The sequence below is a fragment of the Hyperoodon ampullatus genome (assembly GCF_949752795.1).
Source record: "Hyperoodon ampullatus genome assembly, chromosome: 5".
NCBI lineage: Eukaryota > Metazoa > Chordata > Mammalia > Artiodactyla > Ziphiidae > Hyperoodon > Hyperoodon ampullatus.
In genome coordinates, this window is record NC_136918.1 from 97,712,124 (window position 1) to 97,726,554 (window position 14,431).

At 35.0% G+C, this 14,431-nt stretch overlaps 1 protein-coding gene across 3 annotated transcripts in view; it reads left to right on the plus strand.

The window, feature by feature from the left end:
* Positions 1-14,431, plus strand: part of SENP7 (SUMO specific peptidase 7) — a gene marked incomplete at both ends in the record, with an annotated part of 159,029 nt that overhangs the window by 121,424 nt on the left and 23,174 nt on the right. For all 3 annotated transcript variants that reach the window (XM_079704829.1, XM_079704830.1, XM_079704831.1), the window contains 4 exons: positions 558-897; positions 1,728-1,885; positions 5,355-5,501; positions 10,216-10,249. In XM_079704829.1, coding sequence (XP_079560955.1) covers positions 558-897; positions 1,728-1,885; positions 5,355-5,501; positions 10,216-10,249 — 679 coding nt within the window. The remainder of the gene's footprint in view (positions 1-557; positions 898-1,727; positions 1,886-5,354; positions 5,502-10,215; positions 10,250-14,431) is intronic.

Genomic DNA, 14,431 nt, shown 5'->3' on the forward strand with positions numbered 1-14,431 from the left:
AATAAAAGTATGAGGAGACAGCTTTTTGAGTTCTTTGATTCACAAGGCATTTCAGGACTTTGCTGTGCCTTTGAGTTATAATTATAAACATGATTTAGATTTATACAGTAATAGAGACATGAAGGCAGTGATTGATTTTCATAATTTTTCATATTGTTATCCTCTTAAGTTTTTAATTTTTTTGCTTTTTTGTTACTAAAGTCATATGATGTCAAATGGCCTCTTTTGCAAAATAAAACTGTAAAAAAAATTCCTCTCATTTAAAGTTGACAAGACTGTGGAAGACCTCTGAACCACTTGTAAATATGGGAGTTTCTCCTTCCCATCCTTTTGTAAAATGTTTAGGCATCTGATTGGACAGACCAAACTCTATATATTTGAGAGACACTGGCAGGAGTAATGTAGTATAATTGAGTAGTTTTCTACCTCTATAGTTATAGAAATGATATAATGTTTTTACTTTTATATTCTTCTTTAGGAGTTTAAACTTAAAAAAACTCTTTATGTTAGCCAAATTTGAAAAATGCTGATTTTTGTATGCATTTATTTATGTTCAGAAAGAACAAGAAAATGACCCAGCAGTATCCACTGAGTTGGAAAAGCCAAGTGAAAACTATCAGGAGGACCCAAAACTGCTTGAAGAAATTATGCTTGAATCCATAGAAAGTGATTTTACTAAACTATCCTCACATTGTAGTCAGGAGTTGGCTTTGAGTGCTGCTCCCCAAATCACCTCTGAATGTTCAACCACTAAAACTTTTGAGAGCTCTATTTCTACTGATACTGTGGGGAATTGTCCTGTGGTCGAGAAGGATGAGAGTGAATTGAACACAATAGAAAAACCTGTTTTAAGTGAACATAGTGAAGGGAACCAATCATTTATCTCTGCTGAACCAAGTAAGTAACAGGATAATAATTTTCTCTCCTCTACTTATTTGTTTTCTTTCTCCTCTCAAACAAATTTTGCTAGGCAATAAGTTATTTATTACATCATTGTGGAATATATTAACTTCAGAAAAAAAAAGACTTGAGGTTTTGGGACTTCCTTCATTTATTTTGTAATATTGATTTAGGTAAGTAATGGAGTATTTGGAAGCAGAAGTAATTTTTTTTTTAGATTAGTGTACTGTAATCTCATCAGTAGTTTTTTATAAGTTTCTGTAAGGACCATTATTATTGTCATTTTGGTTGATTAAGCTGAAGTACAGAGCATTTAAGTGCTGTTTAATTATTGTCATTAATTTTGATTTAATTAATTAATTTTGATTTTTTAATTTTCCAGTATTTGATGCAGTCACATGGTACAAAAAAGTTTCTAAAGGATATCCAGTGACTGGTCTCCCACATCTTTCCCTAGCCATCCATTTTCCCCTCCTAAAAGCAACTAACGTAACAGGATTTAAAGTACAATTTAGAATGATGGCATAATAACATTATTAGAACTAGAATTTGGTCCTAAGTTCTCCTCATGGCTCTATCCATTTTTAAATATCTTCGTCCTCCAGAAGGTAAGGTTGTAGATAACTGCCAAATAATAGTGCTGACATGGAAACATTGTATGTGACTAGTATACATTAGATAATGATTGATAGGCCAGTTTCTAAATTGAATAAAGTTAGATGATTCAGTTCAGTGGGATTATGAAAGATATATTGCATGAATTACAAAGTTCTCTTTTTATATATGATTATTGTGACACATTTAAAAAATACATTTTACCTTTTTAGTTGTTGTTTCCAGTGATGAAGAAGGACCCATTGAACATAAAAGTTCAGAAATTCTTAAATTACAACCTAAGCAAGATCATGCCATCTCTAATGAAAGTGAGAGTACTTCTGAGCCAGCAGTGTCAGAACTACCACTGATTACATGTGAATCTGTACGGGTAATTTATTTCTGTCTTCTCACAGATTAACAGTGAAATATACACTATTGGCTAATAACTATTTTTTGTTTGTGTCAAGCAGAATATTATATAAAAATTATGAATTTTCTTAGTTTGAATTTTGAGACAACTTTCATATTAGTTTGAGGGAAGTATGTAATTGTCTTTATTTGAAGTGAAAGGCTTAATACCATTTTTCTTCTGGCCATTTTTATTTTTTCAGTCTAAATATTCTGACTTGATATTTATTCTTTTCTTATGGTTCTCATTGGACATTTAAGTACTTTATCAAAACATTTTCTAGAATTAAACAGTTTCCAGTATTTGTCTGGTCTTACAGTACAATGGTGACTTGGAATTATTCCTTTCCCTCACATGCTGTTAAGGCAGCATGATAGAGGAAAGAACCTGACTTCTGGAGATACACAGATCTGTGTTCAAATCCTGGCTTTGTCATTTGGGCAAGCCCCTTAACTTCCTTAAGCCTGAGTTTCCTTATATGCTAAATGAGGATAATAACACCTAATTCACAAGATTATTTTTTGAGTATTAAGTGAAACAACATATGAAAGCATTTAGAACAGTGTCACAAACCTATCAGTTTGATAAGTACTTTGTCTCTTTCTCTTATAGAAAATAGTAAGTGGAAGTGTCTGTTGGTTTAATGTCAGCCAGTGGTGTTTTTGACATACATATAGCTCTAAAGTAAGGTTCAAGTTATTTATTGTCAGTATTCATTCATATTATCAGCTCTGATTATCCTATTTTAAAGAAATGATTATCGGTAGACCACCAGTGCAGAATTATGGTTAATGTATGTTGGTTGTTTTTGAATAATGTCAGAGGCTGTTATTCTATAGAGTGTGGTGAAGAATTTGGTCAGTTCCATGTAAACAGTCTGATGGGCTGATTAGTGTTTCGTTCTTTCTTTTAAAAAATTAATTAATTATTTATTTTATTTTTGTCTGCGTCGGGTCTTATTTGCGTCATCTTCATTAAGGCATGTGGGATCTTTCATTGTGGCATGTGGGCTTCTCTAGTTGTGGTGTGCGGGTTTTCTCTTCTCTAATTGTGGTGCGTAGGGTACAGGGCACGTGGGTTCTGTAGTTTGCGGCACGTGGGCTCTCTAGTTGAGGCTCGCGAGCTCAGTAGTTGTGGTGTGTGGGCTTAGTTGCCCTGCGGTATGTGGGATCTCAGTTCCCTGACCAGGGGTTGAACCTGAGTCCCCTGCATTGTAAGGTGGATTCTTTACCACTGGACCACCAGGGAAGTACCTCATGGGTGTTTCTGTTGCATTTGGTACTCCATAGAGAGATTACCTCAGGAATTGTGTTCTGAATTTTTGTTAAAATGTAACAATTGTTGCCTAGTCGGGCCAATAGCCTACTTGATGGCTTAGTTGTTTTGCAATTAAAACAGTGTTGATAATGAGTTCAAAATTCTAAATGAATTACAGTTCCCTTGGCAGTATATAAATTGACAGTACAGTATGAAATGGCTGTATTAAAGGAAAATGACATCTCTTGTAGAACTGACAGCATATGATCACAGCCAAGCAGCAAATAATGTAGAGATCTACCAAAATCTATAAGGCAGAATAAACCTCCACACCCTCCCTTGTTTCCAAGTTTAAATGAAGTTATGAGAAACATAGATTGACCATTTTTAAGAGGCAGTTTGTCTTTACCAAATGTGAGGCCCAATAAGGAATTCTTTCTAATACATCTTCTCATTTTATCACTTAAAACACACAGGCAGTTATTTGACTGATTAGAACCATCTGTAGTTGATTAGATTCCCCCTTTTTTTACTTAGGGGATAAGAAGAGTTCAGTAAGCAATAAAAGCTGAGAATGATAAAGAAATTCTATTAGGCAGGTAAATGGCATTGTGAGCTGGGTTAAAAATAATGAGTAATGTGCATGTTTCAGGTGAGGATTAATCACATTTTCTAGAGGTAGGAAGAGAGTGAGTACACATGCATAATTGCTCTAGTCGTAATTTGTTTGGTTATTAGTGATGTTAAGGTTAAAGAGGGATAATGTGTAACAGCTAGGCAAATGTGGAGTGGAAAAAGTCATCTGAAAGCAGTGTAAAACTCCAAAGAGATGGTGGGAAATTGCTGCTGCTGATACTGCCTGGTAGTCTATTGTAATTTAAAAGCAGAGTTGTGAATTTTTTGAGCAGAAGTGGTATGATTTTTGAGGTTTTAGGCAGCTGGTTGGCTATCCTCAGCCATAGTGCATGTAATAAAGTATATAGATTTGATGTAACAGGTGGTTCTTAGGCACTTATATTCCTTCATTGCTCAGTAAAAGTGCAATAGCTGAGAGCATTGTCTTGGTTTATGGAAGCAATTTTATGTGCTTGAAATAACCCTTGACCCGGAGTTAGAAACCTGCATTTGTCTTAGTTTTGCTTCTTTTTTTTTTTTTTTTTTTTTTTGCGGTATGCGGGCCTCTCACTGTCGTGGCCTCTCCCTTTGCGGAGCACAGGCTCCGGACACGCAGGCTCAGCGGCCATGGCTCACGGGCCCAGCTGCTCCGCGGCATGTGGGATCTTCCCGGACCGGGGCACGAACCCTTGTCCCCTGCATTGTCAGGCGGACTCTCAACCACTGTGCCACCAGGGAAGCCCATTAGTTTTGCTTCTTACTAACTGCATTACCATGGGCAGGTCACTTAACCAATCCAAACATATATTAACTCTACTTATAAAATACAAAATGAAAAAAAAAAACTTGCCCCATGGGGTGGTTGTGGTGATTAAGAGAGATAATGTATTTAAAAACTCATTTTAAACTAAACATTATATACATTTTAATTTATTTCTGTTGAGTTAAAAATGAATAAAGCCTATTAGAGAATACTGACTTTGAAATGGCTTTGATACAGAGGAGAATGTATTTCTGGAACTTAGGCCTGTGGAATTAATTTAGGATTCAGCTTTTTAGAGTAATTTTCTCAAAGTAAACATATACTTAAAAAAATTTATTTATTTAATTTATTTAATTTTGGCTGCTTTGGGTCTTCATTGCTGCATGCTGGCTTTCTCTAGTTGTGGCGAGGGGGGGCTACTCTTCGTTGCTGTGCGCAGGCTTCTCATTGCGGTGGCTTCTCTTGTTGCGGAGCACTGGCTCTAGGCTTCAGTAGTTGTGGCACGCGGGCTCACTAGTTGTGGCACATGGACTTAGTTGCTCTGCGGCATGTGGGATCTTCCTGGACCAGGGCTCGAACCTGTGTCCCCTGCATTGGCAGGCAGATTCTTAACCACTGCACCACCAGGGAAGTCCAACCATATACTTTTTAAGGAAAAAAATCTAGATAACTATTTCTTCACAGTATGAACAGTGTAAAGTCCTTCACAGATTCATTAATAGTAATTTAAAGAAGTATTTGACTTTGAAAATCATTGTCAGCATTTATATAATACTTAGGTTTATATGCATTTTATAATTTTTTCCTTGTTAGACTTCATCTGAATTATGTCCATATAATCCTGTCATGGAAAACATTTCCTGTGTTATACCTAGTAATGAGATGGATCTACAACTGGATTTTATATTTACTTCTGTTTATATTGGTAAAGTAAAAGGAGCTTCTAAAGGTTGTGTTACAGTAAGTATATTTAATTTTTTTTTTAGCTTTGCTTTTTGGACAAGGCATTTTCAGATTGTCTTCTCTTTTTTTAGTGCAAATGAAAATAGAATTGAGATTAATTTTATATAGGACATTTTGAATATGTCATTATACCTATTTTGAAACATGTCTTTACTTGTGAAATCTTGAAACCATAGAGGAATGCCCTAAAATCATATCTGTAATCTGACTACTCTAATGAGGATTATGTATGAAAAAAATCATATGTAACATTGATATTCTTTGGGCTCTAAAACTTACTTGATGGTAAAGTAAATTTTTCTTTAGGGTATAGTTAATAGGAAAAAGAAGAAATCTCATTTTGATGGTTTAAATTGTTCTCCAGATTCCCAAACTTGTTATTTAAGGATCTCCAGGAATAGTTCCTATTCTATTTTTCCACTTTTTTTCAGTATTAACTCATCACATTTTGTATATGAAAGCCATATTGGATTTTGCTCAGTTCTCTATATTTTCTCACTATTTTTCTGCCTGTTAAAATCTTTTAAGGCTTATCTGAAATACTTCCTCTTCCAGAAAACCTTTTCCTGATATCTCCTTCCTAGCCATAATTAACTTCTCCTTTTACTAAGTACTTACAGCACTTTGTTTGTACATCTGTTGTAGGATTTATTCTATGTGTTTTTGTTTGTATTCTTGCCTAAACCTCTCCATTAGCCATTAAGCATCTTGTGATGAAGAGTCATGCTTTTACTCCCCTTTACACTTTACATAAATGGCTCAAACCTAAATAAGCACTTATAAACATTAGTTGAATTGAATTGACTATGTCAGGTTATAATTCAGGTATTTTCCTAGAAGTTTTGTTAATATTTCACTCTGTTATGGATAAGGCAGGGAATATAAAAATGGTAAGATATGATCTCTGCCTTCAAGGAACTTGTAGTCTAATGAAACAGGCAGAAATGTAAATAGATATTTACATTATAGTAAAATGTACTATGCAAATATGTACAGGAAGTGCACATATGGGAGTGAGTACCTCTGTCTGGAGGAATCAGGGAAGACTTCATAGAGAGGACAGCATATGATTTAAGACACAGAATAGATGTTTACTTGGAGACCATGCAGGGGGAAGACCTAACTAATCCCAGTAGAGTAAACATGTACAAATTCTGGGAAGTACCAATAACGGTAGCTGGTGATACAGTTAAAATTGCTTTGATTGAAAGCACCACAGCTATTCTGTTTAAAATGAATATTCTCTGATCACTAGTTTTCAGATATTAATAATTTTGTTATGCCCAGAGTGATTTTACAATTATTTTCTTTAAGGAATTTTGTTCACTTTTCACAATTCCCCCCCCCACCCCGCATTTTATAGCTTTTTCATTTTAAATTCAGGTTTAACCAGTTTTTTCTGTTGAGTTCTTTGTAATGGCAAAATGTTGGGTAACCTAAATATGTGACGATAACTGATTAGCCGGGGGGGGGGGGATTTAATATAAATATTCAGCAAGGGGTTTTCATTAATTAATGTATTATTATGCTATTATATGGTCAGTGGACTTGTTATGGGCAAAAACCAAAACCAAACAAAAAACTACAAATGAGTAAAGGAACAATTTAACGAACACCTGTAATCTTGATTATACAGAGACAATTACCATTAACTGTACAGTGTATATCATTCCATATTCTTCATATTAGATACATATATATTTAAAACCTAAGGATATAACATTATACATACTGTTTTGTAGCTCACCATAATCATATTAAATTAATGTAATTCATGTACCTATTTTGGAATATTTGGATTGTCCTTAATTCCTCACCATTGGACATTTCAATTGTCCCAGAATTTTGCTACTACAAATAATAAAGTACTGCAAATATTCCATAAATGTCATAAAGTAGGTCTTAAAAATTTGTCTCATGTCTGTTGGAGCACTTAAACTATGATTAAAATAAAAACACTTAAATGTCTAATTATAGGAAAGTAGTTTAGTAAATATATGCAGGTAAAATATATGCATGCGAAGAAAGGTTGAGAAGAATTCTGCAAAAATTAAAACAGGTAGGTTGCTATGGAGAGATTGTAAGCAATTTTAAAATTTAAAAATATGATGAATAACATAAAACAGGAAAAGGGTAAAAGTCTTAAAACTTTCAAGTTTTTCAAAAAACTGTGAATATATATTCTTTTTCAGACAGAGTTCATCATGCTCTGTAATTTAGAAATTAAAGAACTTCTTTTTTTGAGGGGGTAATATATTAGAGAATTAAAGTTAGTCATTTTCCATATGTTTAATGGGTGTCTGCTATATATTGTTATGGACACTGGAGATATTGTTCTCACTGTCATGACAGTTACAGTTTAGCTGAGCCAGAGAAATACCTGTAGTGGGAAACTCTTACATAAGTTAGAGCCTTTTTTTTTTTTTTATAGTGGAACATTTAAGTTATTATTACCTTTTTTTAGTGTAGAGAATGCTGCACATTTAATTTTTTAGATCTCACTTTTGTTAATAGTAGGAAAAATGTTTATTAAGTGTATATTATGTTCAAAGAACTGTACTGGCTGTTGTAAGAAGCTATAAAATAGCTCTTATGTTCAGCTTTATTTTTAAGTTTAAGTAGATGTGGTATGATTTCAGAGAACTTGGGATTACCTTATTGCCACAAAAACATCTTTCTGATTTTCTTAACTGGGGATTCAGTTTTTGCTGCAAATAGGGCTTTGCCTTTGGGAGAGAGTACATGTTGGCTTAGTCATCAGAAAAGGTGTAAATGAGTATGTGATCCTTGCCAAACAGAAAGGTTTCATAGGACAAGGGTGCTTATGGTGGGAGAATGAAACAATAATGTAGAAAGAGGCCAAAGATATATAGATGCACTACTTCTAATTTGTAATTTCATAGTAATGACTATAAAATCTCAAAAGCAAACACTCCTTATATTCATTTTCTATAACTAGTTATTTACAATTGCTAAGATATATTTTATGAGATTAAAGACCCAGTGAAACATGCCTGAAAGAATTTAGCAAGGGGAAATATATACCAAATATATATAGCAGTTATGTGAAGGTGACATAATAATAAGGTGTATTTGAATAAATCAAGCTGGATAACATACTTAATCAGATGCTAGTGTCTAATGATAATAGCTCCCCTTGATTAAGGGTCTTATCAAAAACTGAGAGGTTCAGTACGTTACCTAAGTTTACTTACTATTTGTGTAGGTGGTAGAGATAAGAGAGGCAACATTTGAACCCCTTGCTCAGCTTTTTTTTTTTTTTTTTTTTTTTTTTTGCGGTATGCGGGCCTCTCACTGTTGTGGCCTCTCCCGTTGCAGAGCACAGGCTCTGGACGCGCAGGCTCAGCGGCCATGGCTCACGGGCCCAGCTGCTCCATGGCATGTGGGATCTTCCTGGACCGGGACATGAACCCGTGTCCCCTGCATCGGCAGGCGGACTCTCAACCACTGCGCCACCAGGGAAGCCCCCTTGCTCAGCTTTTAACTCATTTGTCCTTTTGCTCAAATTTTGCTTAAGTGGCTGACTTACACTATGAAATGTGAGTTTTATATTTGTGAAACTACAGTATGAAATAATTTTTAAATTAGCAAAAAAAAAAAAAAAATGGAGTCTTACTAAATCTGTGGTTTCACCAAACATTGTTTGCTACTTATTTGGAACTCTGTTGGTAGTTAATTTAGGTACCCATGTACCAAGGCCATTTTCAATTTTGTACTCACAGACTGTATCCCTGATTTGGTCAACAATTTCATAAATGTATTGATCAAAAGAGAAACCTAACCATGTAATAAATAAATAGGCATGAATTGATTTGACAAACTTCAGAGGACATCTATTTTAGGTGGTACATGTAAGATTTAGGTACTCCACAACTCTTGAGGCTTTATTATAAAACCAACACTTGGGCTTTCCTGGTGGCTCAGTGGTTGGGAGTCCGCCTGCCGATGCAGGGAACATGGGTTCGTGCCCTGGTCCGGGAAGATCCCACATGCCGCGGAGCAGCTGGCCCGTGAGCCATGGCCGCTGAGCCTGCGCGTCCAGAGCCTGTGCTCTGCAACGGGAGAGGCCACAACAGTGAGAGGCCTGCGTACCGCAAAAAAAAAAAAAAAAAAAAAAAAAAAACCCAAAAACCCCAAAAAACCCCCAACACTTGAGGTCAGATATATACAAAAGATACCTAGAGAAAATTTGGCATCTTGTCACAGAAGGAGCAGAAAGAGCAGGAACCTTGCTGAATCCTTAGTCAGAGGGAATTTATAACATGGAACAAAGAAAAATTAATGCTAGGAATGTCAGCAAAGCTAAGGATCAAATCCTGCTTTGTGATTTATTTACCAAAGTCAGTGACACCCTGTGAGGTCTTTTGGCAGTTTCTTCTGGACTTTGTCTTTTTTTTAAAAAAAAAATATTCAGGAAACATTTTTGAAAAGTATATTAAGTAAAGTCTTACTGGTTTTTATAAATGAGCATATTGAGAATTAAGTTACTTGCACAGGGTTCCTAAACTTCCATAAAACTAAGTCTTTACAGTGAAACACCTTTTTGGTTTATTGAGGAAAAGACTTAAGACTTCTAATATAGACTTTGCTTATGTACTTGTGGTTTAAAAAAGAAAAAAATTTTGAAAAATTTGAATAGTAACACATCTTGAGTGGTAACTCGTATGTTGCTTTTTTATTTTTCCTTTAGTTCACGACAAAGTATATTAAGATTCCATTTCAAGGTAAGCTATCATTGTCTTATGACCTCTTTTCACTGTAATTTTGAGTATAAAATAATTGGTCAGCAAAAATCTGAGATACTTCTGCAATTAGTTTTTCATAATTTTTTCCAGTGTAGAATTTATGTAAAAATAAGGTTAATAATATGTTTCAATTTAATACTGTTTTTAGCAGCTTCAAAAGGTGTTAAAATGTTTTATAACACTTAAAATATACTATTTTTATACTGTTGTTTTAATGACTTCAAGTAATATGAAGGGACTCATGGCAATTTCTTGGGATTAACGAAAGTAGTTTTGATAGCAAGATTTTTGATACATAAAATGGATGAAAAGAGAAACTGTAAGTAAAGAAGTATAAGGAAAATTTTTAGTGTTGCACACAAACATGTAAAATGGTTTTGCATAGGGATTAAGAGATTTAAACAGGCAGAACTGTTTCTTATCTGAGTAAGGCAATGTGGATTGGAAAATGGACCTATAATTTGTAGAGACTCAAACAAGTTTCTCATTCTCTTTCCAAATAAAAACCTTTCAGAATAAATAACATTAAGAGAACAAATAATAAGCAACAGAGAATAGTCTCTTTAGAGAATGAATTATGAGAAGAATGAACAAAAACAATATATACAAATAGCACTTCAGAAATGAACTGGGGAAGAGGAAACCTGTGTTTCAAGACTGAAGATGAGATTGAAGTAACTTTAGTTGGACTCCCCAGATACCCATGTACAGAATCCACAACTGTATGTTATAATAATGAATCTAATGATTAGGAAGCTACTATAAGTAGTAAGAATATGTAAGGCATATATAATATATAAAAATAAACATACTGATATTCCTAATTAGGAAATTTTAATAAGTTATTGTGGAATAATATAACATTAGCTATCTAAAGAAACCAAGGCCTGTGATTCAAGAGGAAATAACTTCATAAAAGATAGTGCTATAATCTGTAGATAAAGACCTGGGTAACAGAACTACCTCTCGATTTCTTTTTCTTTAATAGAGGCATAAATGACGTACAACATTATATTAATTTCAGGTGTACAACATTATGATTTGATATTTGTATATATTGCAAAATGATTCCCCCAGTAAGTCAAGTTAACATCCATCCCCATACATAGTTACAAAAATTTTTTTGTGCGTGATGCGGACTTTTAAGATCTATGCAATAGATCTTAAATATGCAATACAGTATTGTTAACAATAGTCACCATGTGCTGTACATTATATCCTCATGGCTTATTTATTTTATAATTGGAAATTTATATCTTTTTATCCCCTTCTGTCATTTCGTCCACCCCCTGCTTCTGGCAACTACCAATCTGATCTCTGTATCTATGAGCTTTTTTTTTTTTTTTTTTTTTTTTTAAAGATTCCACCTATAAGTTATGTCATACAGTATTTGTCTTTCTCTGGCTTACTTCGCTTAGCATAATGCCCTCAAGGCATGTTGTTGCAAATGGTAAGATTTCATTCCTTTTTTTGGCAGAACAGTATTCCATTGTATATATATCACATATTATTTATCACATATTCATTCATCCATTGATGGACACTTAGGTTTTTTCCATATCTTGGCTATTGTGAACAATGCTGCAGTTAACATGGGAGTGCATATATATTTTTTCTAATTAGTGTTTTCCTTTCCTTTGCATAAATACCCAGAAGTGGAGTTGCTGGACCATTAAAACAATTTTTTTGAGAACGCTCTGTTTTCCATAGTGGCTGCACCAGTTTACATTACCACCAACAGTGCACAAGTGCACAGGAGTTCCTTGTTACCACATCCTTGCCAATAATCATTATTTCTTTTCTTTTTGGTAATAGCCATTCTAATAGGCGTGAGGTGGCATATCATAGTGGTTTTGATTTTCATTTCCGTGATGAGTAGCAATGTTGACCACCTTTTTGTGTACCTGTTGGCCATCTGTATGTTTTCCTTGGAAAAATGTCTTTTCAGTGTCTCTGCCTTTTTTTTCAGTCAGATTGTTTGGGGGTTTTTTGCTATTGAGTTGTATGAGTTCATTATATATTTTGAATTTTAACCCCTTATTAGATATGTGACTTGCAAATATTTTCTCTCATTCAGTAGGTTGCCTTTTAATTTTGTTGATGATTTCCTTTGCCATGTAGAAGCTGTGTAGTTTGATGTAGTCCCACTACATCTAACTAAAATCTATAGGTAAAGACCTTTGTAATGGAGCTACCTCTTAAATTCTTATGATACAAACAGACATCAAAAATGATATTTTAGGTTTTCATCATTAATATTTTGTACTTTGTTTCAAATGTTGCTTTCTTTATAGCTTTTCTATCCCAAATGAATATATATATATATATATATAATTTTTTTTAATACTTTTTTGGCCACACTGCACAGCATGTGGGATCTTAGTTCCCCAACCAGGGATCTAACCCAGGCCCCTTGCATTGGAAGTGTGGAGTTTTAACCACTGGACTGCCAGGGAAGTTCCCAAATGATTTTTTTTTGACATCTTTATTGGAGCATAATTGCTTTACAATGGTGTGTTAGTTTCTGCTTTATAACAAAGTGAATCAGCTCCAAATGATCTTTAAAAGATGATTTTAATTAAAAATTGTGGAAAAATACTCTTGTCGGTGGTAATGGGTTTACGATTTTATAATGGAAGAGGAAAATATTAGTCAGCTTCTTCAAATCCTATCTGTGCTAAATCCCCAAATAAAAAAAATTTTTTTAAAAAACAAGGCATGCAGGGACTTCCCTGGTGGTGCAGTGATTAAGGCTCCATGCTCCCAGTGCAGGGGGCCTGGGTTCGATCCCTGGCCAAGGAACTAGATCCCACATGCATGCTGCAGCTAAGAGTTCTCATGCTGCAGCTAAGGAGCCAGCAAACTGCAACTGAGGAGCCCACATGCCACAACTAAGGAGCAGGAGAGCTGCAACTAAGGAGCCTGTCTGCTGCAACTAAGACCTGGTGCAACCAATAAATAAATAAATAAATAAAACAAGGCATGCATGTGAAAGGTTTTTGTAGGTGGGGAAATCTAGGGGTCTAAATGTTTATTTTTCTGCAGCAGCTGTGGGAAAAAATTGATTTATTCATATTTATATTAGCTGTTAATTATGTTTGGCTGTGGCTTAAAGAAAATAGTTTATTTTTTCTTCACATTTAAGAATTCCAGAGGTAGACTGAACAGGGCTGATATGGTGTTTATTTGGTCATCAGAGACCCAGACTCTTTTCATTTTCTTACTCTGTCATCCCTGACACATGACTTTAATCCTCTAGTTTGTCTCATGGTCCATATGGCTGCTCATACTCCAGCTATCATGTTTTTTTTTTAAATAAATTTGTTCATTTATTTATTTTTGGCTGCGTTGGGTCTTCATTGCAGTGCGCGGACTTCTCCTTGCGGTGGCTTCTCTTTTTGCAGAGCATGGGCTCTAGGCGCATGGGCTTCAGTAGTTGTGGCACGCGGGCTCAGTAGTTATAGCTTGTGGGCTGTAGAGCGCAGGCTCAGTAGTTGTGGCGCACAGGCGTAGTTGTTCCATGGCATGTGGGATCTTCCCAGACCAGGGACCGAACCCATGTTCCCTGAATTGGCAGGTGGATTCTTAACCACTCTGCCACCAGGGAAGTCCAGCCATCATGTTTTAATGTTCCAGGTAGAGAGCAGGAGAAAAGGAAAAATGGTAGAAAGAATACATACTGCCAATCTCTTTCCCTTTTAAGGAGTCTTCTTGGGTGTGCATACCACCTAACCTTCTGCTTATATTTTCTTAGCTAGAATGTAGTCAAATGACCACACATCTATTTGCAAAGGAAGCTAGGAAATAGAGTTTTTAAGAAGTGGGTATCTTGCTTCCTCATAAAATTAGGGTCCTGTTACTAAAATCCCTAACAGTAGGTAGGAAAAATGATAGGCAACTCCTACTTTCAGTGTCTGTCATAGCCCTGTAACAGAATAAACTAAATATTTTGGGAAAATTTGGTAATGAGGTAAATTTTTCTTGTGATGGTGTTAAATGCCCCCTGGCTTTTTTAAGGGAATCTATTTAAAGCAGCCTTCCTAAAGAATATTTAACTTTCATACTAAGAGCTTGGAACATTTGGATTAGTAATAACTATTTAGATTTCACAGAAATAGTATCAACTATTTGGGGCTGTGAGCTGCATGAGGAAGAAATGCT